The sequence below is a fragment of the Hemitrygon akajei genome, chromosome 29, assembly GCF_048418815.1.
Source record: "Hemitrygon akajei chromosome 29, sHemAka1.3, whole genome shotgun sequence".
Lineage (NCBI taxonomy): Eukaryota > Metazoa > Chordata > Chondrichthyes > Myliobatiformes > Dasyatidae > Hemitrygon > Hemitrygon akajei.
The window spans coordinates 49842303-49864968 of record NC_133152.1 but is presented as its reverse complement, the minus strand read 5'-3'; the positions used below and the strand labels follow the sequence as shown (position 1 = coordinate 49864968).

At 41.6% G+C, this 22666-nt stretch overlaps 1 protein-coding gene across 8 annotated transcripts in view; it reads left to right on the top strand.

The window, feature by feature from the left end:
- The window catches only part of cfap74 (cilia and flagella associated protein 74), a 461786-nt gene that overhangs the window by 413515 nt on the left and 25605 nt on the right, over positions 1-22666 (top strand). For 5 of the 8 annotated variants that reach the window (XM_073032445.1, XM_073032443.1, XM_073032444.1 and 2 more), the window contains 2 exons: positions 15817-15969; positions 16666-16795. In XM_073032445.1, coding sequence (XP_072888546.1) covers positions 15817-15969; positions 16666-16795 — 283 coding nt within the window. Of the gene's footprint in view, positions 1-11873; positions 13282-15816; positions 15970-16665; positions 16796-17685; positions 17858-22666 lie in introns of those variants that run through there. The other 3 variants (XR_012096719.1, XR_012096720.1, XM_073032447.1) reach the window with 3 other exon arrangements.

The window sequence follows — 22666 nt, the reverse complement described above, 5'->3', positions numbered from 1 at the left end:
TCCAGAATCAAAATCAACATCAGTTTTAATATCATTGGCATACATCGTGAAATTTGCTGTTTTATGGCAGCATTACGACAAAAAAAGTTATCAATTACAATAAGAAATACATATTTTTAAAATTAAATGAAATTACTAGTGCAAAAAGAGTCTGATCTTAGACACTGCTGCCATAGAAAATGTCCTCTCCATATCCAATCTGTCAAGGCCTTTCACCATTTGATAGGTTTCAATTAGATCAGCCTTCATTCTTCTGAATTCCAGTGAATACAGCCCCAAAGGCATCAAATGCTCTTTATATGACAAGCTACTTAATCCTGGAATCATTTTTTGAACCTCCATTGAACCTTCTCCAGTTTCAAGACGTCCTTTCTCAGATAAGAGGCCCAAAACTCCAAGTGAGGCCTCACCAGTGCTTTACAAAGTCTCAAGATTTTATCCTTGCTTTTATATTCTAGGGCTCTCAAAATGAATGCTAACATAGCAGTTGCCTTCCTCACCACAGACTCAACCTGCAATTTAACCTTTAGAGAATCCTGAACAAGCACTCCCAAGTCCCTTATGTGCTTCAGTTTTTTGTATTTTCTCTCCATTTAGAAAACAGTCAACACTTTCATTTCTTCTACCAAAGTGCATGACTATACACTTCCCCACACTGTATTCCATCCACCATGTCTTTGCCCGTTGTCCTTAGTCTTTATGTAGCCTCTCTACTTTCTCAAAGTTACCCACCCCTCCACTATCTTCATCTCATCTGCCAACTTTCCAACGAAGCTATCAATTCCAGCATCCAAATTATTGACATACAACATAAAAAGAATCAATTCCAACACAGACACCTATGGAACACCACTAGTCACCGGGAACAAACCAGAAAGGTTCCCTTTATTCTCACTCTTTGCCTCCTGCCAATCAGCCACTGCTTTATCTATGTTAGAATCTTTCCTGTAATATTATGGGCCCATAACTTGTTAAGCAGCCTCATGTGTGGGGAGTTGTCTGCATCTCTGTGCCCTCTTGTCCTGGACTCTCCATCATGGGGAACATCCTTTTATCTATTCTGTCTAGGCCTTTCAACATTTGAAAGATTTCAACAAGATCCCCCCTCATCCTTATAAATTCCAGCAAGTACAGATCCAGAGCAATCAAAAGTTCCTCGTATGATAACACTTTCATTCCCAGAATCATCCTTATGAACCTTCTCTGAACCCTTCCCAAAGCCAGCACATTGTTTCTTAGATGAGGAGCCCAAAACTGCCCACAATACTTAAGGTTAGGCTTCACCAGTGCCTTGTAAAGCTTCAGCATCACATCCATGTTCTGGTATTCTAAACCTCTTGAAATGAATGCTAACATTTCATTTGCCTTCCTCACCACCAAGTTAACCTTTAGGATATTCTATACAAGGACTCCCAGGTTCCTTTGCATCTCAGATTTTTGAATTTTCTCCCCATCTAGAAAATAGTCTGCACATTTATTTCTACTTCCAAAGTACATGACCATGCATTTTCCAACATTGAATTTCATTTGCCACTTTCTTGTCCTTTCTCCTAATCTAAGTCTTACTGCAGCCTATCTGTTTCCTCAACACTACCTGTCCCTCCACAAATCTTTGTGTCATCTGCAATCTTGGCGACAAAGCCATCTATTCCGGGACTTCCGGTAAGATGGCGATTGCTTAGCTGCTCCGAACTTTTGTTCCGTTACTGTCGCTACCTTTGCACTAAATGTCTCCATTTTTTAAAGCTTAGTTAGGAATTATTTCGGTATCTCTTACTTGCCTGTGAATATATCTAACCTACAATGTCTAGCAAGAGTTCTAAATCCAGGAGAAAAGAAACTATGACCTCGTCGGACGTGACAATGGAGGCGCTTAAAAATCTCCGAGACGAAATCTTAAAGGAACTTAAAACCGCTTTCAAACAGTTAGAAGAGGAACTGGATCGGATCAACGATAAAGTGGACAAACATGCTGAACGCTTATCTCGCATCGATTCGACTTCTGAAGCTTTAGAAAGTCGGGTTCGATACTTGGAGACTCTCTGTTCTAGCTTAGAGGAAAAATCTAACAAACTTCTTTCCAAAGCCATCTATTCCATCATCTAAATTATTGATATACAGCATAAGTAGAAGTGGTCCCAACACCGACCCCTGTGGAACACCACTAGTCACTAGCAGCCAACCAGAAAAAGATCCTTTTATTCCCATTTGCTGCCTTCTACCAATTAGCCAGTGCTCTAACCATGTTAGTAACTTTCCTGTAATACCATGGGCTCTTAACTTGGTAAGCAGCCTCGTGTGTCGCACCTGGTCGAAGTCCTTCTGAAAATCCACATTCACTGCATCCCCTTTATCTATCCTACTTGTAATGTCCTCAAAGAATTCCAACAGATTGGTCAGGCAAGATTTTCCCTTGAGGAAACCATGCTGACTTTGTCTTATCCTGCCCTGTGACTCGAAGTACTCCATAACCACTTCCTCAACAATTGATTCCAACATCTTCCCAACCACTGAGGTCATATTAACTGGTCTATAATTTCCTTTCTGCTGCCTTCCTCCTTTCTGAAAGAATGGAGTGACATTTGCAATTTTCCAGTCCTATGGCACTTTGCCAGAGTCCAATGATTTTTAAAGGTTCGTTACTAATGTCTCCACAATCTCTACTGCTACCTCTTTCAGAACACTAAGTATAGTTCATCTGGCCCGGGTGACTTATGTACTTTTAGGTCTTTCAGCTTAATGAACACCTTCTCCTTTGTAATTGTAACTGCACTCACTTCTCTTCCCTCATATTCTTCAACAATCTGGCACACTGCTAATGTCTTCCACATTGAAGACTGAAGCAAAATACTCATTTCATTCATCTGCCATCTCCTTGCCCCCATTATTTTTACTCTGTTCACATTTTCTAGCAGTCCTATATCCACTCTCAGCTCTCTTTTTTTTACATACTTGAAAAAGCTTTTACTATCCACTTTGAGATTGTTTGCTAGCTTGCTTTCGTATTTCATCTTTTCCCTCCAAATGATTTTTTTAGTTGCTGTAGGGCTGTAGGGTTTTAAAAGCTTTCCAGTCCTCTGTCTTCCCACTAATATTTGTTTTGTTGTATGCCTTCTCTTTTGCTTTTACTTTAGCTTTGACTTCCCTTGTCAGCCGCAGTTGTACTATTTTGCCATTTGAGTATTTCTTCATTTTTAGAATAAGTCTATCCTGCACCTTCCCCACTTTCCCCAGAAACACATGCCATTGCTGCTTTGCTGTCACCCCCGCCAGCATCTTCTTCCAAGTTACTTTGGCCAACTCCTCTCTCATACCACTGTAATTTCCTTTACTCCACTGAAATACAACTTATATCCCTATCAAATTTCAAAATGATCTCAATTATATATTGTGATCACTGCCTCCGAAGTGTTCTTTTACCTTAAGCTCCTTAATCACCTCTGATTCATTACATAACACCCAATCCAATATAGCTGATCCTCTAGCAGGCTCAATAACAAACTGCTCTAAAAAGCCTTCTTGTCGGCATTCAACAAACTCACTCTCTTGGGATCCATTTCCAACCTGATTTTCCCAATTGACCTGCATGTTCAAATCTCCCGTGACTATCATAGCATTGCCCTTTTGACACGGCTTTTCAATTTCCTATTGTAATCTGTGGTCCACATGCCAGCTACTTTTGGGAGGCTTGTATATAACTGCCAACTGCATTCTTTTACCCTTGCAGTTTCTGAACTCAATCCACAAGGATTCAATATCTTCCAATCCTATGTCACATCTTTCTACTGATTTGGTGCCATTCTTTACCAGCAGAGCCACACCAATCCCTCTGCTGACCTTCCTATCCCTCCGATACAATATGTAACCTCGGACATTCACCACCCCTAACTATTGAGTCCCCTATCACTAACCATACTTAAGCCACAATTCAGTGATGGCCACAACATCATACCTGGCAATCTGTAAAAGTGCAACAAGGTTATCCACACTTATAAGTATATTGAGATATAACACTTTGAGTGCTACATTTGCTACCATTTTTGGTTCTACATCTCTGGTGCACTGATACTCATCCTGCTAGCTGCAATTTTGTCCTGTCATCTGCCTGTCCTTCCTGATAGTTTGATTGCACGCTATCTTTGCTGTTTTACCATCTGTACTATCCTACGTCCCTTCACAACAGTTCCCACACCCCTACCAAATTAGCCTAAACCCTCCCCAACAGCTCTAACTAACCTGCCCATGTGAATATTGCTTCCCCTCGAGCTCAGGTGTAACCCGTAACTTTTGAACAGGTCGTATATCCCCCAGAAGAAATCCCAATGACCCAAGACCTGAAGCCCTGCCCCTCTGCACCAGGTTCTCAGTCACGCATTAACCTGCCAAATCATCCTGTTTCTATCCTCACTGGTACTTGGCACAAGCAGCAATCCAGCAGTTACTACTGGGAGGTCCTGCTTCTCAGCTTTCTACCTTACTCTCTAAATTCTCTTCTCAGGACCTCCTTGCTTTTCCTTCCTATGTCATTGGTACCGATATGTATCAAGACATCTGGCTGCTCTCCATCCCTCTCAAAACTGTTGTGGACATGATCCAAGACGTCCCTGACCCTGGCATCTGGGAGGCAACATACCATTCAGGTGTCCCATTCATGTCCACAGAATCTCCTGTCTGTTCCCCTGACTATTGAGTCCCCTATCACTACCACTTGCCTCTTCTCCCTCTTTCCCTTCTGCACCACGGACCTATACTCAATGCCAGTAACCCGGTCTCCATGGCATTCTCCCGGAAGGTCATCTACAACAGTATCCAAAGTGGTCTCCTTATGTTTGAGACAAATGGTCACAGGGGTGCTCTGTGCTAATTGCCTAATTGCATTTCCATTCCTCCTGACAGTCACCCAGCTACTTGCCTCCTGCAGCTTCAGGATGACTACTTCCCAGTAAATCAGATTGATTATCTCCTCACTCTGTACAAGCCGAAGGTCATCCAGCTGCTGCTCCAGATCCCTAACATGGTCTTCAAGGAGCTGCAGCCAGATGCATTTCATGTAGATGTAGTTCCCTGGGAGACTCTAGAACACTAGAATTCTGTTCCTATGCCTTATGGTCTTATGACTCTCATTGCAATCTATCAAATGGTGAAAGGCCTTGATAGAGTGGATGTGGAGAGGATGTTTCCTATGGTGGGAGAGTCCAACACCTGAAGATACAACCTCAGAATTGAGTGGAGTGGGGGACTTCCGGTAAGATGGCGATTGCTTAGCTGCTCCGAACTTTTGTTCCGTTATTGTCGCTATTTTTGCACTAAATGTCTCCATTTTTTAAACCTTAGTTAGGAACTTTTTCAGTTTCTTTTACTTGCCTGTGAACACATCTACCTTACAATGTCTAGCAAGAGTTCTAAATCCGGGAGAAAGGAAGTTCCGGCTCTGTCGGCTGAGACCCGCGCTGCGCTTGAACAACTCTGAGATGATATTTTAAAGGAATTTAGAACCGCTTTCAAACAGCTGGAAGCAAAACTGGATCGGATCAACGATAGAGTGGACGAACATGCTGAACACTTATCTCGCATCGATTCGACTTCTGAAGATTTAGAAAGTCGTGTTCGATACTTGGAGACTCTCTGTTCCAGCCTAGAGGGAAAATGTAACAAACTCCTTTCCAAAATGGTGGATCTCGAAAATCGCAGCAGATGCTGTAATCTTCAAATTCTTGGGTTGCCAGAGGCCACCGAACAGGGATCAACCGTGAAGTTTTTCGCCGGGTTTCTCTGTGAGATATTCGGAAAAGATTTGCTTCTGAACCCGCCTGAGCTCAAAAGGGCACACAGGGTCTACGTTCCCCCCGGAATTCTGGGCACCCGCCCGCGACCGGTAATTTTGTGCGTTCATCAATACCAGGTAAAACACCATCTGATTATGGAGGCACGTTGCAGAGGTACTTTTACTTTCCAAAATACAATCATTCGCTTTGTGGAAGATTTTGCACCCCAGACCTTAAAGATGCGCGCTGAGTTTAAAGGCGTAATGAAAGTGCTTTTTGATCGTGGTTTTAAACCCTCTCTTCGCACTCCTGCTGATTTACGAATCAAGCTTAATACTGGAAAATATAAGTGGTTTAAGTCAGTGAAGGAGGCTGAAGCATTTGTGGCAAGTCTTCCGGCTATCCAGTCATCTTCGGAACCCGATCGGACCTCCTAAAATGGTGGATAAGTACTTCTCATAGTAAAATTACTTTTTCTGGACTCAGACTTTACTTGAATTACTCAGACATTATTCATTGAAACTCTAAGGGCTGTTGACAATCTCTCCCTGGATTTGGTGTGTCTTTTTTAAATAGACATTCTGTGCTTAATGTTTCCCTATGGACGTTTAAGTAGTACTTGTGTAATCTATTTTATTCTTGTATAACTTTATCTATAGAGTTCTACAACTGGCTCTAACTTGTTTTGGAGGTTTGAAGTCTTTATTGAAGGCCTCCCTGTTTGTTGGTTCACAGTTTAATTACTGATTTATTTTTTCTTTTTTTATTTATTATTTTCTTTTTTTTCTTCATCCTTTTTTAAAATCTCTGATTTTTTTTCTCCTCTCTGTAAATGGTTGATAAGTACTCTTCTTGAACTTATAATTTTCCCCTTCCTCCCTTTTTTTTCCCTTTCTCTTACTTTATTCTTCTATAATTTTTCGCGGGTAGGTTAGTTTTGGTTTTCTTCCAATTTTCTCTGTATTAAGTTTTATATTTCTGCAGAAGATGTTCCAATTTGTAGTTATGTTTTCTAGTGCATAAACTAGTTACTATTTGCTATAGTATTTATATGGAACTGCTGTTAATGACACAGATCTGGAAGTTATATGTGGGTTAATTTTTTTGGTAGAGCTAGCTGCTTTTTTTGGTAGCCGTCTAGTTTTGGGTTGTGTGGGTGGGGTGGATTTTCCAGTTCCAACATCACTCACTGTATTTATTGTTTTTCTTTATTGCTCAGGACATGTTTATGTTTTGATTTTACGAATCTATGTTTACATTTCTGCTCCCAGACTGCTATTGTATTGCTTGACTTTTTATATGCCTGCTGCCTTTTATGCATTAGTAATTGATAATGGCTAGTGCACTCAAATTCGTAAGCTGGAATGTAAAGGGATTGAATCACCCAGTTAAAAGGAGGAAGGTATTCTCACATATTAAACAACTCAAAGCTGACATTGCTTTCCTTCAAGAAACTCATATTCGTTGTTTTGATAACTCCCGGCTTCTGTCAAAGTGGGTGGGTCAGCATTTTCATTCATCCTTTGCCGCTAAAGCTAGGGGAGTCTCCATTCTTACTAACTCAAATATTCCTTTTGAACTCCATAATAAAATATCTGATACAAATGGCCGTTTTATTATTATTTCTGGTAAACTATATAACACTAAAGTTGCACTAGCAAACCTGTATGCCCCCAACTTTGATAATGTTAACTTTTTTGAAAGTTTTTTTTCCTCACTACCAGACTTAAACTCATACTCTCTTATACTGGGTGGTGACTTCAAATGTTGGTTAGATCCTAATCTGGATCGATCGTCCTCTGTTACCAGATCACCTACTAAATCTGCCTTAGCTATCCAATCATTTCTCTCTAATTTTGGTATCTCTGATATATGGCGTTTCCTTCATCCTACTGAGAGAGATTATTCTTTTTTCTCACATGTTCACCATACCTTCACTAGAATTGACTATTTCTTACTCGATAACCAACTTATTCCATTTGCCCACTGTAACGTTCTCGCTCGGGTGCAACGGACCCGAATTAAACGTCGAGGTAAACCGGAGTCAATGAAAACAAGGTCGCAGTAAGATTAACCATTTACTGTTCACTCTTCACATTAACGTATGGTGAAAACTGTTGATAAAACAATACAAGATTGGTACAGTGTTTGTTTCCTTCTAAATATCACATTTACATCGTGAATACTTGCAAAGGTAAAACTACAATAACTACATTACATTAAAGTGCAGCATACAGTCAGAATCTAGCTGCTCTATTGACTGCTTTAAATACACTTCAATACAAACTATCCCAACTCTTTAACTAACGAAAACATAAACCTTATCGACCGTCGTTACTTTTAACAGAATCGGCGTTAACATTTTAACTCAACATATCGATTATCTAATGACTTACAGCGTTGCTTTCACTGTGTCTTTGGTGCGTAGAGAAAACTTAACTCGCGCTGTGGCACCACATGTGAGCGACCCCCACCCTTGCGTTTATCCCAAACCGGTATTTTCCCACAAGACGCGGCGAACCCGGATGTGACGTCATCGCAGCCGTGATATATTACAAATGAATTTACTTAAACAATCCTAACTTTAACTAAAAAATGCTAACAAATTACTAAGCGAAAATATTATAAACTAAATAACTGCCATAAAGGCAGCACACCCACTCTTGTGACTATCAGAGTATACTGATTTCTGACCATGCCCCAATTACTCTCTCTCTGAACTTTCCTGGTCTCCCTCAGAGGAATAAACACTGGTGGTTTGATTCAACTTTATTATCGAGATGATGATTTTGTAAAATTTATTAAGGATCAGATAACCTTTTATTTTAAAACTAATACATCACCTGAAGTGCCATCCCAGATTGTCTGGGATGCCATGAAAGCATATCTGAGGGGTCAAATAATCTCTTACACAGCAAATCTCAACAGAAGATCCTGTGCAGATCGATTAGACCTCATTAACCAGATTAAAGAATTGGATCAACTATATACTCAAACTAAGAACCCTGAACTATACAAGAAGCGTGCTGAACTCCAAACTAAATTTAACCTTCTGTCCACTCAACCTGTCAAACGCCAACTTCTCGAAAGCAAGAGTCGCTTTTACATTCATGGGGATAAGTCTGGTAAATTCCTAGCCAATCAGCTGAGGCGTTCCAAAGCCAAACAACATATTACAAAGATCCGGAAGGAGAACGGAGACTTTACATTGGATCATTTAGAAATTAATGACACATTTAAAAATTTTTATTCTCAGCTTTATTCCTCTGAATCTTTGAATGACAATATCTCTGTTGATCAATTTTTAAAGAATCTGAATATTCCTTCACTTTCATCTGATTTTAAAGCCAAACTTAATGCGCCTATATCATCAGAAGAAATATCTTTTGCAATTTCTGCACTGTCCTCAGGGAAATCTCCTGGACCTGATGGGTTCCCTGTAGAATTTTATAAATCATTCTCTTCACTTCTTTCTCCTCAGTTACTTTCAGTATTATCTGACTCGTTTAATTACGGCAAATTGCCACCCTCTTTCAATGAGGCATCTATTATTCTTCTATTAAAAAAGGGCAAAGACCCAACAGAGTGTTCCTCGTATAGGCCAATTTCTTTGCTCAATGTTGATGTAAAGATCTTAGCTAAAGTTTTGGCTCATAGATTAGAAACCGTTATTCCCTCCATTATAACATTCGGCGTTTATTTAATATTTTATACTCACCTCTAACTGGGATTCCTGAATGTGTTATTTCCCTCGATGCGGAGAAAGCATTTGATCGTATAGAGTGGAACTACCTTTTTGCAGTCTCAGAAAAGTTTGACCTCGGTCAAAGTTTCATCTCTTGGATCAAATTGCTGTACCTGTGTCCTACTGCTTCTGTTTTAACTAATTTTCAGAAATCCCAGGTATTTAATCTCAAACGTGGCACCCGTCAGGGATGCCCCTTAAGTCCCTTTCTCTTTGATTTGGCTATGGAACCTTTGAACCTTTCGAAATTGTCCTGAATTGACCGGGATTTGGAGAGGGGGTGTTGAGCATAAAGTTTCTCTTTATGCTGATGACTTATTACTCTTTCTCTCAAATCCGTCTACATCCTTACCTCTAATGTTTTCACTTCTTGACCAGTTTAGCCAGATTTCTGGCTATGAACTTAATTTACATAAGAGTGAACTTTTCCCAATTAATAAAGAAGCACAAGAACTAACATTTCGTGATCTCCCTTTTAAAGTAGTCCATAATCAATTTACTTATCTTGGAATTACAGTCACAAGGAAGTTTAAAGATCTCTTTCGTGAAAACTTTGCCAATCTTTCATATACTATAAAACAGAGTCTGGTACAATGGTCACCTCTATCTATGTCTTTGGTAGGTCGTATTAATGTTGTTAAAATGTATGTTCTCCCCAAATTTTTATACTTATTTCAATCTATCCCAATTTTTATTCCTAAATCTTTTTTTGATTCCTTAGACTCTATTATTTTGTCATATCTGTGGAAGAATAAGCGCTCTAGAATTAATAAAATCCATCTCCAAAAATCTAAAAAAGAGGGTGGCATGGCTTTACCTAACTTTCGTTTATATTATTGGGCAGCTAATATACGTTGTGCTACCTTTTGGTCTTTCTTCCACGGCCAACCTGAGTGCCCTAATTGGGTGGCAATGGAGTTGAGCTCCACTAAAGAATTATCTATCTCTTCACTTCTTGGCTCTGCACTCCCTAGTAGTCTGTCCAGATTAATAGCTAATCCTCTTGTTAGACACACTTTGCGTATATGGGCTCAGTTTAGGAAATGCTATGGTTTCCACGGTTTTTCCGTTTCCAGCCCTGTCGCACATAATCACCTTTTTTTTACCTACTACGTACGATTCAGCATTCCATGTTTGGTATAGGAAGGGCATTAGACATTTTGAAGATCTTTTCATTGATAATCGCTTCACTTCTTTTCAGCAGCTCTCTGTTAAGTTCAATCTGCCCAATGCTCATTTTTTTTAGATATCTCCAAATTAGACACTTTATTGCTCCTTTAATTCCTAACTTTCCTGAAATGCCTGCGAAAAATGCTATGGACTTATTTCTTTCCATTAATCCACTAGGTAAAGGTTTAATATCAATTATTCAAGATAAATTAGCAGCCTTACGACGGGCCCCTGTGGATAAAATTAAAATGGCCTGGGAGCAGGATTTAAATACCTCCTTATCCGATAAGAGCTGGGACTCGATTCTCAAATTGGTTAACTCAACCTCTCTTTGTGCTCGCCATTGCCTTTTACAGTTTAAGATTGTTCATAGAGCCCATATGTCTAAATCTAAACTATCTCAATTATACCCTAACATTAGTCCGCTCTGTGATAAATGCAAGAGGGGCGTGGCCTCTCTCATCCATATGTACTGATTCTGTCCTAGCTTGGAGAAATTTTGGAAAGATGTCTTCACTACGTTATCGTGTATTCTGAATCAGCACCTAGAACCAAACCCCTTAATTGCTTTGTTTGGTTTCTGGGGCGAGACAGATTTACGTCTGAGTCCGACCAAATGACGAATACTATCCTTTGCCTCTCTCCTGGCTAGACATTTGATCCTCCTTAGATGGAGAGATGTTGCCCCGTCCACTCATGCTCAATGGCTTAACGACATTATGGCCTGCTTGGACCTCGAAAAAATGCATTATTCAGTTCTTAATTCGGATCTAAAGTTCCATAAGGTCTGGGGACCTTTTATCGAGTATTTTCATAACCTTCCTCTTGACTAGGGTTTTTTTTTTCTTCTCGGTCCCTTGCTTTCAGCTCCCTTTTTTTTTCTGGTAGTAGGCATTATTATCCTCTGTTGCTAAGTGTATTCACAGTCTGGGAGTTTGAATGTCCTGATTTATACTCTCTATATTGTGTTGTGGTTGGTCTGGAGTTGTTTTTTTTTGTGTTGTGGGGCTTGGGGAGGATACTAAGTTTACTTGTCTTCAATTTAGGTGCTTTTTTGTCAAATTCTCTTCCTTTGTAGCATATTGTCATTGTATGCTTAATTTTGCACTGTATTAATGTTCCTCATTGGGATTTGGGGTTTTTAATTTGTAAAATGTATAGAAAAACTAATTTTAAAAAAATTTTTAAAAAAGGAATTGAGTGGAGTCCTTTTAAAATGGAGATGAAGAGGAATTTCTTTAGTTAGAGAGTGGTAAATCTGTGGATCTGTAGAGAGTGGTCGGCTGGTGGCACAGTGACATCAACGCCAGACTCCGGAACGGAGGTTCCCGGGTTCGAATCCAGTCGGGCTGTTCCCGAGTATGCTTTCCATCTGTGCCAGGTTGAGTGTCGTGCTCACAACTCTCCCTCGTAAAATAAAGAAAAATACTGAGAAATGCCTGTGTGAAGAATTTCGTTCCGCACCTTGTAAAGCATGAAAATGCCCAATGCTGGCCTCTTAGGCCTGAGTTGACATCATCATCATCATCATGAATCTGTGGAATTCTTTGCCAAATGCAGCTGTGGAGGCCAAATCTTCATGTATATTTAAAGCAGATGTTAATAGATTCTTGATTGTTCAGGGCATAAAGGGATACAGGGAGAAGGAAGGAGATTGGGACTGAAAGGAAAAATGGATCAGCCATGATGAAATGGTGGAGAAGATTCGATGGGCCAATGGCCTAATTCTGCTGGTCTTATGGACTCAAGTATTTCCAAGTCTTAAGTCGTTCTTCCCATTCTGACAGCTTTTTCCAAGTGTCAAGCCTCTTGCCAGGTCTCCAGGCTTTTTTCCTGGTCCAGGCATCACCAGTTCTCCAGGTCTCTCATGGCCCTCCATGTTTCTGTGGTTTATTCAACTTCACTCTTGAAGTTTTCCAGGCCTCCCTCTCAAGATCCCTCTCAAGTTCCCCAGGTCCCTCTCAAATTTTCAGGTTTCCCTGCGCCATCAGGTGTTGACATGTAGGAGGAGGTCCTGTAATAAGCTCTCTGGGCTTGTGCGTGGAACTGGGAAACATCGGGCTCTGATGTTTTTAGAGCATCTGAACTGGTTCATTGGTGCTTAACAAGAGTCATTAATTGTTTCCTCAAGCGACGTGCTCTTTGTAATGCTGTATCCTGATGCTTTCTGTTTAAACTTGTTAAGTTTATTTTGAAAGGCTCACAGACTCTATGTTACTTGTATTATTTAAGAAAAATGCTCGATTAACACTAATCACAAGGGTTCCTAGTTTTAAGAATGTTGCATCTTGCGGTTTCATTTGGCCAGGCCACTTATGTTCTGTTGGAATACTTGTGAATAAACTCTGGTCATTGCCTCTAAATTGGAGTGTGCCTTTCTTCTGCACTTGGGTTCCATTGCATACATCATGACACGCGGACCGCTAGTCTAGGTAACCGCTTATTCTTTCAGGCTGTGAGCCTAATGAATACTCTGCCACCACCAAGGTTTTGTCACTAGGATAATGAGCTAATTACAGTTTACCTGTGCCGCACACTCCATCACTTTGCATTATATTTTATTACCTTATTAGAGGTAATATTTTGTTTTATGTGCTGTGTGTGATGTATGTTCTTTAAGTGCACTGTGGTCCTTTAAGTGCACTGTGGTCCAGAGGAATATTGTTTCATCTGGTTGTATATAGTCAGATGACAATAAACTTTAACTTGTGCAAAAAGAGAGAAAAAAATAGTGAAGTAGTGTTCATGTGTTCATTGTCCATTCAGAAATCTGATAGTGGAGGGGAAGAAGCAACATATCACCTGCAGCACCAGGGATCCCAATGCACTCAATCACTGTTACACTATGATTAGGTATGCCTACTATCCCATGCCTGGACCACATTTCAAGCAGAGGCTAAAGAGCAAAGCTGTAGGTGTAAGGGTAAGATAACGAAGAGGGGTGGTCACGAGAGGCAGAGGAGTGGCTACAGGATTGCTTCGAGTCAGTGAACTGGGCCTTGTTCAAGGATTCATTAGAGGATTTGAACCAATACACCATGGTTTGTCATGGACAGTATAAAAATAGTCGTGCATGAGTCTGTCCCCATAGTATCGTTCAGGGTCTTACCCAACCAGACGCCCTACATGAACCATGAAATCTTCAATCTGCTGAGGTCCAGATCAGTGAAATTCAGGTCTGGTGACCAAGTAAAATGCAAAAAGGTCCAGCTACGATTTCCAGAAAGCCATCTCAGGTGCAAAGTGGAAATTCCAGAGCAAATGTGAATCACTGAAGAATGCTTGACAGTTGTGGCAGGGCTTGAATGCTATCACCTCTTACAAAGTTAAATCCTGCGACATTGAGACAGCAGGGCTTTGCTTTCAGATGAGCTCAGTGCCTTATCTGCTCACTTTGACCGTCAAAACACAGAGGAACCATCACCAGCTCCCACATCTTGTGATATCAGTTTCTGAAGCCGACATATAAGCAGCCTTCAGGAGGGTGAACCCCCGAAAAGCATCCAACCCAGATGAGGTATCTGGCCAAGTACTAAAGACCTGTGCATACTGTGTTTTATCTGAAAAACTAACTCAGGAAAAAAGCAGTTTCTATATGCTGTGAAAATTCCAACCAACTGTCATTGAGATGAGTAGAGTGAGGCAGGCACATCAATTGTAGGGAGTACAGGCCCTTCCTTGTGTCACCAGTAATGGTACCCACCAACTCACCTTGAAGCTATGAAATCTCCAGCTACGTGGATGGGAAAGGTGCTTTAGTGATATATGGGCCAAACTCAAATATATGGTCATTGCCTCTAAATTGGAGTGTGCCTTTCTTCTGCACTTGGGTTCCATTGCATACATCATGACACGCGGACCGCTAGTCTAGGTAACCGCTTATTCTTTCAGGCTGTGAGCCTAATGAATACTCTGCCACCACCAAGGTTTTGTCACTAGGATAATGATTTGGGACTAGGATAGTCCCAAATATATGGGACTAACTCAAATAGGAGTCTTGGTCGGCATGGACAGACAGACAGACATACTTTATTGATCCCGAGGGAAATTGGGTTTCATTACAGTCGCACCAACCAAGAATAGTTTTGGTAATATAGCAATATAAAACCATAAATAATTAAATAGTAAATAATAATAGGTAAATTATGCCAAGTGGAAATAAGTCCTGGACCATCCTATTGGCTCAGTGTGTCTGATACTCCGAGGGAGGAGTTGTAAAGTTTGATGGCCACAGGCAGGAATGACTTCCTATGACGCTCAGTGTTGTATCTCGGTAGAATGAGCCTCTGACTGAATGCACTCCTGTGCCTAACCAGTACATTATGGAGTGGATGGGAGACATTGTCCAAGATGGCATGCAACTTGGACAGTTGGGCTGAAGGGCCTGTGTCTGTCCTTATGACTCTCTGACTCTATTACCATCCTGTAGTAAAGGAGCCAACTCCACCATAGATGGTTTCAAGCCCGACTGTGAAAGGAGGAGAGTTGGGCATGGGGCTAGTAAATCTATCCCATAAAAACCCATAACTGCAAAAACGCCAACAGAAGCTCCAAAGACCTCACCCCCTGAGAGAGGTTGGCTCTTCAATGAGAATATGTATGCAGTTATGTGGTGAAGGCAGAAGCCACAGGGCCAATCAACCATCAGCCCAGGACAGAGGCTCTGGCAAGCTGCTGTCTGTGGCCTATGCCCCTGTAGGGGTGATGGGACTTAAGAAGAAGAAATAAAGAAGCTGATAGGAGACAGTAGCTGCAGTAATAATGGTCTGAAGATAAAGACAATTATGTTATTTACAAATGCAAGAGATTCTGCAGACGCTGGAATTCTTCATGCCCTGTTGAAGAGTCTCAGCCCAAAACGTCAGCTCTGCCTGACTGCTGAGCTCTCTCAACATTTTGTTGATGTTGTTGACTTTGGCATATAATGTAACTCACATCTATAAGGAGGGTCTATAGGTTGGGTGGATTTTTGATGAGTTACTGAGTGAATATAAGCACTTTTTGCAATTTTCTACTTTTAGATGTCCTTTCATTATAATATGAAATTCAGCATTTCTGCATAGTTATAGAACGAATTATCTCCTGTCACTAACATATCACAGTTTCTAGTTACCATGCTCCATCGTCTGTTCACAGTTCTATGAATCGATGGAAATTATCACAGCGAAAGCCAGCTGCTCCCTGATCCTGACTGGATTTGGTATAGACCCAGTAGTTTCTTGCTCTGTGGAGAAACTACTGGATACGGGATATGTTCTTGCAAATCAAAAAAGAACAGTAACATTTCAGGTGAGTGATGCTGAGAATACGTATCTCCGTTTAGTTCCCCATGGACTTCTCTTAATTCCTTACTGGAAGGGACCAAGGTTCTTTGTTGTTCACAGTGCTCTGAAACATGAGCTGTGAAGGTGAGTGACAACTGAATCCATAAAATAACACAAGGAGGACATCCAGCCCGTCAGTATGTTTCTAGCACAGCAGGAGACCTTTTGGCACATCAGGCCTTAAATGATTCTTACAAGAGCATTCCAGCTAGTCCTACCACCCATCCCATTATCCTCCTTCTAACCCTCGCCCTCTGGGTTCAATGAGATCCCTCCTCTTTCTTCCAAACTCCAGTGAATACAGGCACAGAGCTATCAAACGCTGCTCATAAGTTAACTCTTTCATTCCCAGGATCATTCGCATGAACATCCTGTGGACCTCCCCAATGCCAGCACATTGTTTCTTAGATAAGGAGCCCAAAACTGCTTACAATACTTCATGCAGTCAGACCAAGCCATATAAAGCCTTAGCATTACATCCATGCTTTTATTTTCTAATTCTCTCAAAATAAATGCTAACATAACATTTGTCTTCCCCACCACCATACTGGATGTATTGGATCATACGAAAACAATCACATTGTTGATTGTCACTGGAACTGGTCCTGCTGAACTTGCACTTTACATTCAACCTGATTTTATTCATCTATTATTTTGACAGTTGCAAAATGCAACGAGGCTGCGTGTAATGTTTGATATGAAGTTGGGGAGTCTGTCTTACACAAAGTTTAAAGAGCAGCAAGAGTTACCATCCTTCTTAACATCCAGTGAAATATCTGTTTCTTTAGTGGGTGAGTACTTATTAATTCTATTAATAATGCAAAAACATTTAAATCTAGAAATTTTACATCCAAACATATTCATTTTTCCCTCCCCCTTCCCACTCTGGCCTCTTAGCTCATCTGCTCACCTGCTTATCACATCCCCAAGGTGCCTCTCCTCCTTCCCTTGTTCCCATTATCCACTCTGCTCTCCTATTAACCAAATGCTGGAGGAACTCAACAGGTCAGGCAGTACCTATGGAAATGAATAAACAGTCAACTTCTCAGCTGAGACCCTTCTTCAGCACTGGAAAGGAAGGGGGAAGATGCCAAACTAAAAAGGTGGGGGGGAGTGGAAAGGAGGATAGCTAGAAGGTGATAGGTGAAGCCAGGTGGGTAAGAAAGGTAAAGGCCTGGAGAGGAAGGAATCTGATAGGAGAGGAGATTGGACCATAGGAAAAAGGAAAGGAAGAGGGGCCACAGGGGGAGGTGATAGGCAGGTGAGAAGTGGTAAGAGGCCAGAGTGGCGAACAGAATATCTCTTGGCCCAAACTGTTGACTGTTTACTCATTTCCATAAATGCTGTCTGACCTGCTGAGTTCCTCCAGCATTTTGTGTGTGTTGATCTGGATTTCCAGCATCTGCAGAACTCCTCTTTATGACTCACTGCTCTTCTATCAGATTCCTTCTTCTCCAGCCCCAACCCTTTACTTTCTCACCCACCTGGCTTCACCTATTACCTTCTAGCTTGGCCTCCTTCCCCTCCACCCACCTTTTTTATTCTGGCATGTTCCCTTACTTTCCGGTTCTGTTGAAACATCAATGTGTATTCATTTCCATAGATGTTGTCTGACCTGCTGAGTTCCTTCAGCATTTTGTGTGTGTTGCTCTACATTTAATTTGTTATGTGTAATCTTTAGGTAAATGTCATCTCCTGAAGACAGGGGAAATTGATGAGTAAGAGCACCTCCCTGATGGTGATACCATAACCAAGTTCAGTTTGGTACCTATACCACCTGCCTCTACCTATTACTTTGTCACTGCACCGCACTGTAAACACTTTAAACTCCTTTTGATAATGCTGTTTACATTGTAAGTACATGCTAATATTTGTATATTCATGAACATTTTATTGCATATTTGTATTTTACCTCTAACTCACTTTTAGATAACTCTTTATTCTCTATAATTATAAAGTCATAGAGTCATAGAAGAGTACAGCATAGAAACAGGCTCCTCGGCCCATCTAGTCCATGCCCAACTATTTAAATTGCCTACTCTGATCAACCTGCACCAGGACCATAGCCCTCCTTACTCCACCATCCATGTCCAAACTAATTTTAAACGTTGAAAGCAAACTCACTTGCACCACTTGTGCTGGCAACTTGTTCAACACTCTAATGACCCTCTAAGTGAAGAAGTTTCCTCTCATGCTTCCCTTAATCTTTTTATCTGTCACCCTTAACCAATGACCTCTAGGAGTAGTCCCACCCAACCTCAGTGGAAACAGCCTTCTTGCATTTACCCTATCTACACCCCTCATAATTTTCTAACAAATCTCCTCTCAGTTTTCTATGTTCCAAGGAATAAACTCCTAACTTATTCAGTCTTCCTTTATAACTCAGATCCTCTGGTCCTGGCAACATCCTTGTAAATTTCTCTGTACTCCTTCAATCTTGTTTACATCTTTCCTGTAAGTAGGTGACCAAAACTACACAGAGTACTCCAAATTAGGCCTCACCAATGTCTTATACAACTTCAAAATACAGTAACGTCCCATCTCCTGTACTCACTTCTTTAATTTATTAAGGCTGAAGTGCCCACAGCTCTCTTTACAACCCTATCAACCTGTGATGCCACTTTCAATGAATTAGGAATCTGTATTCCAAGATGCTTTTGTTCTACCACATTCACTGTGCAAGACCTACACTTGACTACATTAAATTCCATCTGCCATTTTTCAGCCCATTTTTCCAGCAGATCCAAATCCCGCTGCAAGCCATGATAGCCTTCCAGCGCTATCCACTACACCTCCAATCTTGGTATCATCGGCAAATTTGCTGATCCAGTTTACCACATCATTATCCAGATCATTGATATAAATGACAAACAACAAAGGATCCAGCACCAATCCCTGCAACACTCCACTAGTGGAGTCCTGCCCCTCCTGCAACTAAGTTTCACCAACGTCTACAACATCAGGTGTTGATCCAAGGCCTGAGCTCATCTGCCTTTCCTGCAAAACTTCTTGCATTAAAATACATGCAGCTCAGGATGCTCATCATACCATGCTCAACCTTTTTGATTCCTAACTTTGTCTGAGGTCTTACCAACAGCTGTTTCCTCAACCTCTCCACTAACTGTTCTGGCACTCTGGCTCCCATCCCTCTGTATCTCTAGTTTAAACCATCTGCATTAGCAAACCATCCCACTGGGATATTAGTCCCCCTCAAGTTCAGGTGCAAACTGCCTGTTCTGTACAGATCCCATCTTCCTTGGAAGAGAGCCCAATAATCCAAAAATCTTAAGTCCTCCCTCCTACACCAACTCCTTAGCCACATATTAAAATGTATAATCTTCCTAGTTCTAGCCTCACTAGCATGTACCATGGGTAGCAATTCTGAGATCACAACCCTAGAGCTCCTGCCTTAACTTAGCATCAAACTCCCTGATCTCCCTATGCAGAACCTCATCACTAGTCCTACCCATGTCATTGGTACCAACATGGACCACAACCTCTGGCTGTTCACTCTCCCACGTGAGAATGCTGAGGACTTGGTCCAAGCTGTCCCAGACCCTGGTACTCGGGAGGCAATATGCCATCCAGGAATCTCGTTTTCACTCACAGAACCTCCTTTCTGTTCCCCTAACAAAACCCCTATCACCACAGCAGGCCTCTTCGCCCCATTTCCCTTCTGAGTCACAGAGCCAGACTCAGTGCCAGAGACCTGACTGCTGTGACTTCCCTCTGCTATACCTGTTGTTGAGGGGGATGGCCACAGGGGTACTCTGACTGGCTCTTTAACCCCTTTCCCTTTCCTGTCCCCTGTTTCCTTTGTCCTGCACTTTGGATGTAACTAAGTCTCCATATGTCCTATCTATCACCCCCTCTGCCCCCCAAATGATCCGGAGTTCATCAAATTCCAGCTCCAACTCCCTAATACAGATTGATAGAAGCTGCAGCTGGATGCTCTTCCTGCAGTTGTAGTTGTCAGGGACACTGGAGGCCTCCCTGACACCCACATCCCACATGAGGAGCATTCAACTATCCTGACTGGCATCTCTGCTGTCCTAACAGAGCAAATGCAAAGAAGGGAGGGAAAAAAACTCTTCCTAGAGATTTTCTTTTTTGCCTTCTCTGTTTGAAGCCTCAAAGAGCTAAAGCCTCAAAATCACCATTCTAACTTTGTCAACTCCGACAATGGCTGCTGTGCTTGCTCCTGGACTCCTTTAATTTGTTCTTGCCAAGCAATCCCAAACGCCAATTAGTTGCCGGTCAAAGCTCCAAACAAACTGCCATGAGTTACTCCACAAATAAGAGAAAATCTATAGATGCTGGAAATCCAAGCAACACACACAAAAACTAGAGGAATTCAGCAGGCCAGGCAGCATCTATGCAAAAGAGTAAACAGGCAATGTTTCGGGCAAAGACCCACCAGAACATCAACTGCTTACTCTTTTCAGTAGATGCTGCCTGGCCTGCTAAGTTCCTCCAGTATTTTGTTTTATACTTGGTCAGCAGACCTGAGTGAAATTCCCTCCTCTCAAGGTTCTGATCACACAATTTCTTGCTGGTCTGAGTTCCTGAACACATTTGACAAACTCTATCCCACTTAGTCCTTTTACAGTTTGGGAATCTCAATCAATATGTGAAAAAGTTAAAATCACTTATAATAACAACCTCATGTTTCTTAAAAACATAGAAATGTAGAAAACCTACAGCACAATACAGGCCCTTCAGCCCTCCACCACTGTCGCTGGCAGCCCTTTCCACGCACTCACCACTCTCTGCGTAAAAAAAAAAACACCTTATCCCTGACATCTCCTCTGTACCTACTTCCAAGCACCTTAAAACTATGCCCTCTTGTGCTAGCCATTTCAGCCCTGGGAAAAAGCCTCTGACTATCCACCTCTCTATCAGGTCACCTCTCATCCTCCGCTGCACCAAGGAGAAAAGGCTGAGTTCACTCAACCTATTCTCATAAGGCATGCTCCCCAATCCAGGCAACATCCTTGTAAATCTCCTCTGCACCCTTTCTATAGTTTCCACATCCTTCCAGTAGTGAGGTGACCAGAACTGAGCACGGTACTTCAAGTGGGTTGACCCGGGTCTTATATAGCTGTAACATTGCCTCTCGGCTCTTAAACTCAATTCCACTGTTGATGGAGGCCAACACACCGTATGCTTTCTTAACCATAGAGTCAACCTGCGCAGCAGCTTTGAGTATCCTATGGACTCGGACACCATGATCCCTCTGATCCTCCAGACTGCCAAGAGTCTTGTCATTAATACTATATTCTGCCATCATATTTGACCTACCAAAATGAACCACCTCACACTTATCTGGGTTGAATTCCATCTGCCACTTCTCAGCTCAGTTTTGCATCCTATCGATGTCCCGCTGTAACCTCTGACAGCCCTCTACACTATCCACAACACCCCCTACCTTTGTGTCATCAGCAAATTTACTAACCCATCCCTCCACTTCCTCATCCAGGTCATTTATAAAAGTCACGAAGAGAAGGAGTCTCAGAACAGATCCCTGAGGCACACCACTGGTCACCAACTTCCATGCAGAATATGACTGTCTGCAACCACTCTTTTCCTTCTGTAGGCAAGCCAATTCTGGATCCACAAAGCAAGGTCCCCTTGGATCCCATGCCTTCTGACTTTCTCAATAAGCCTTGCATGGGGTACCTTATCAAATGCCTTGCTGAAATCCATATACACTACATCTACTGCTCTAGCTTCATCAAGGTGCTTAGTTACATCCTCAAAAACTTCAATCAGGCTCGTAAGGCACGACCTGCCTTTGACAAAGCCATGCTGACTATTCCTAATCATATTATGCCTCTCCAAATGTTCATAAATCCTGCTTCTCAAGATCTTTTCCATCAACTAGCCAACCACTGAAGTAAGACTCACTGGTCTATAATTTCTTGGGCGATCTCTACTCCCTTTCTTGAATAAGGGAACAACATCTGCAGCCCTCCAATCCTCTGGAACCTCTTCCATCCACATTGATGATGCAAAGATCATTGCCAGAGGCTCAGCAATCTCCTTCCTCGCCTCCCACAGTAGCCTGAGATACATCTCATCTGGTCCCGGAGACTTATCCAACTTGATGCTTTCCAAAAGCTGCAGCACATCCTCTTTCTTAATGTCTATATGCTCAAGCTTTACAATCCACTGTAAGTCATCCCTACAATCACCAAGATCCGTTTCCTTAGTGAATACTGAAGCAAAGTATTCATTAAGTACCTCTGCTATTTCCTCTGGTTCCATGCACACTTTTCCACTGTCACACTTGATTGGTCCTATTCTCATGTCTTATCCTCTTGCTCTTCACATACTTACAGAGTCTGCAGACTTTCTTGCAACAGTCTCCCTACAAAGCCCTGATCAACACACCACAGGAAATTCCTAATACATGTAAATTTATATGGCAAATATTTTAAAATTTTTATTTAGAGATTCAGCACAGAAAAGGTCGTTCTAGCCTTTTGAGCCACATTGTCCAGCAACCCACCTATTCAATCCCAGCCTAATCACAGGACAATTTTCAATGACCAAATGTCCTACTAATCAGTATGTCTTTGGACTATAGGAAGAAAGTAGAACACTCAGAGGAAACTTTTACACTTAAGAGGAGAGCTTACAAACTCTTTGCAGACAGTGAC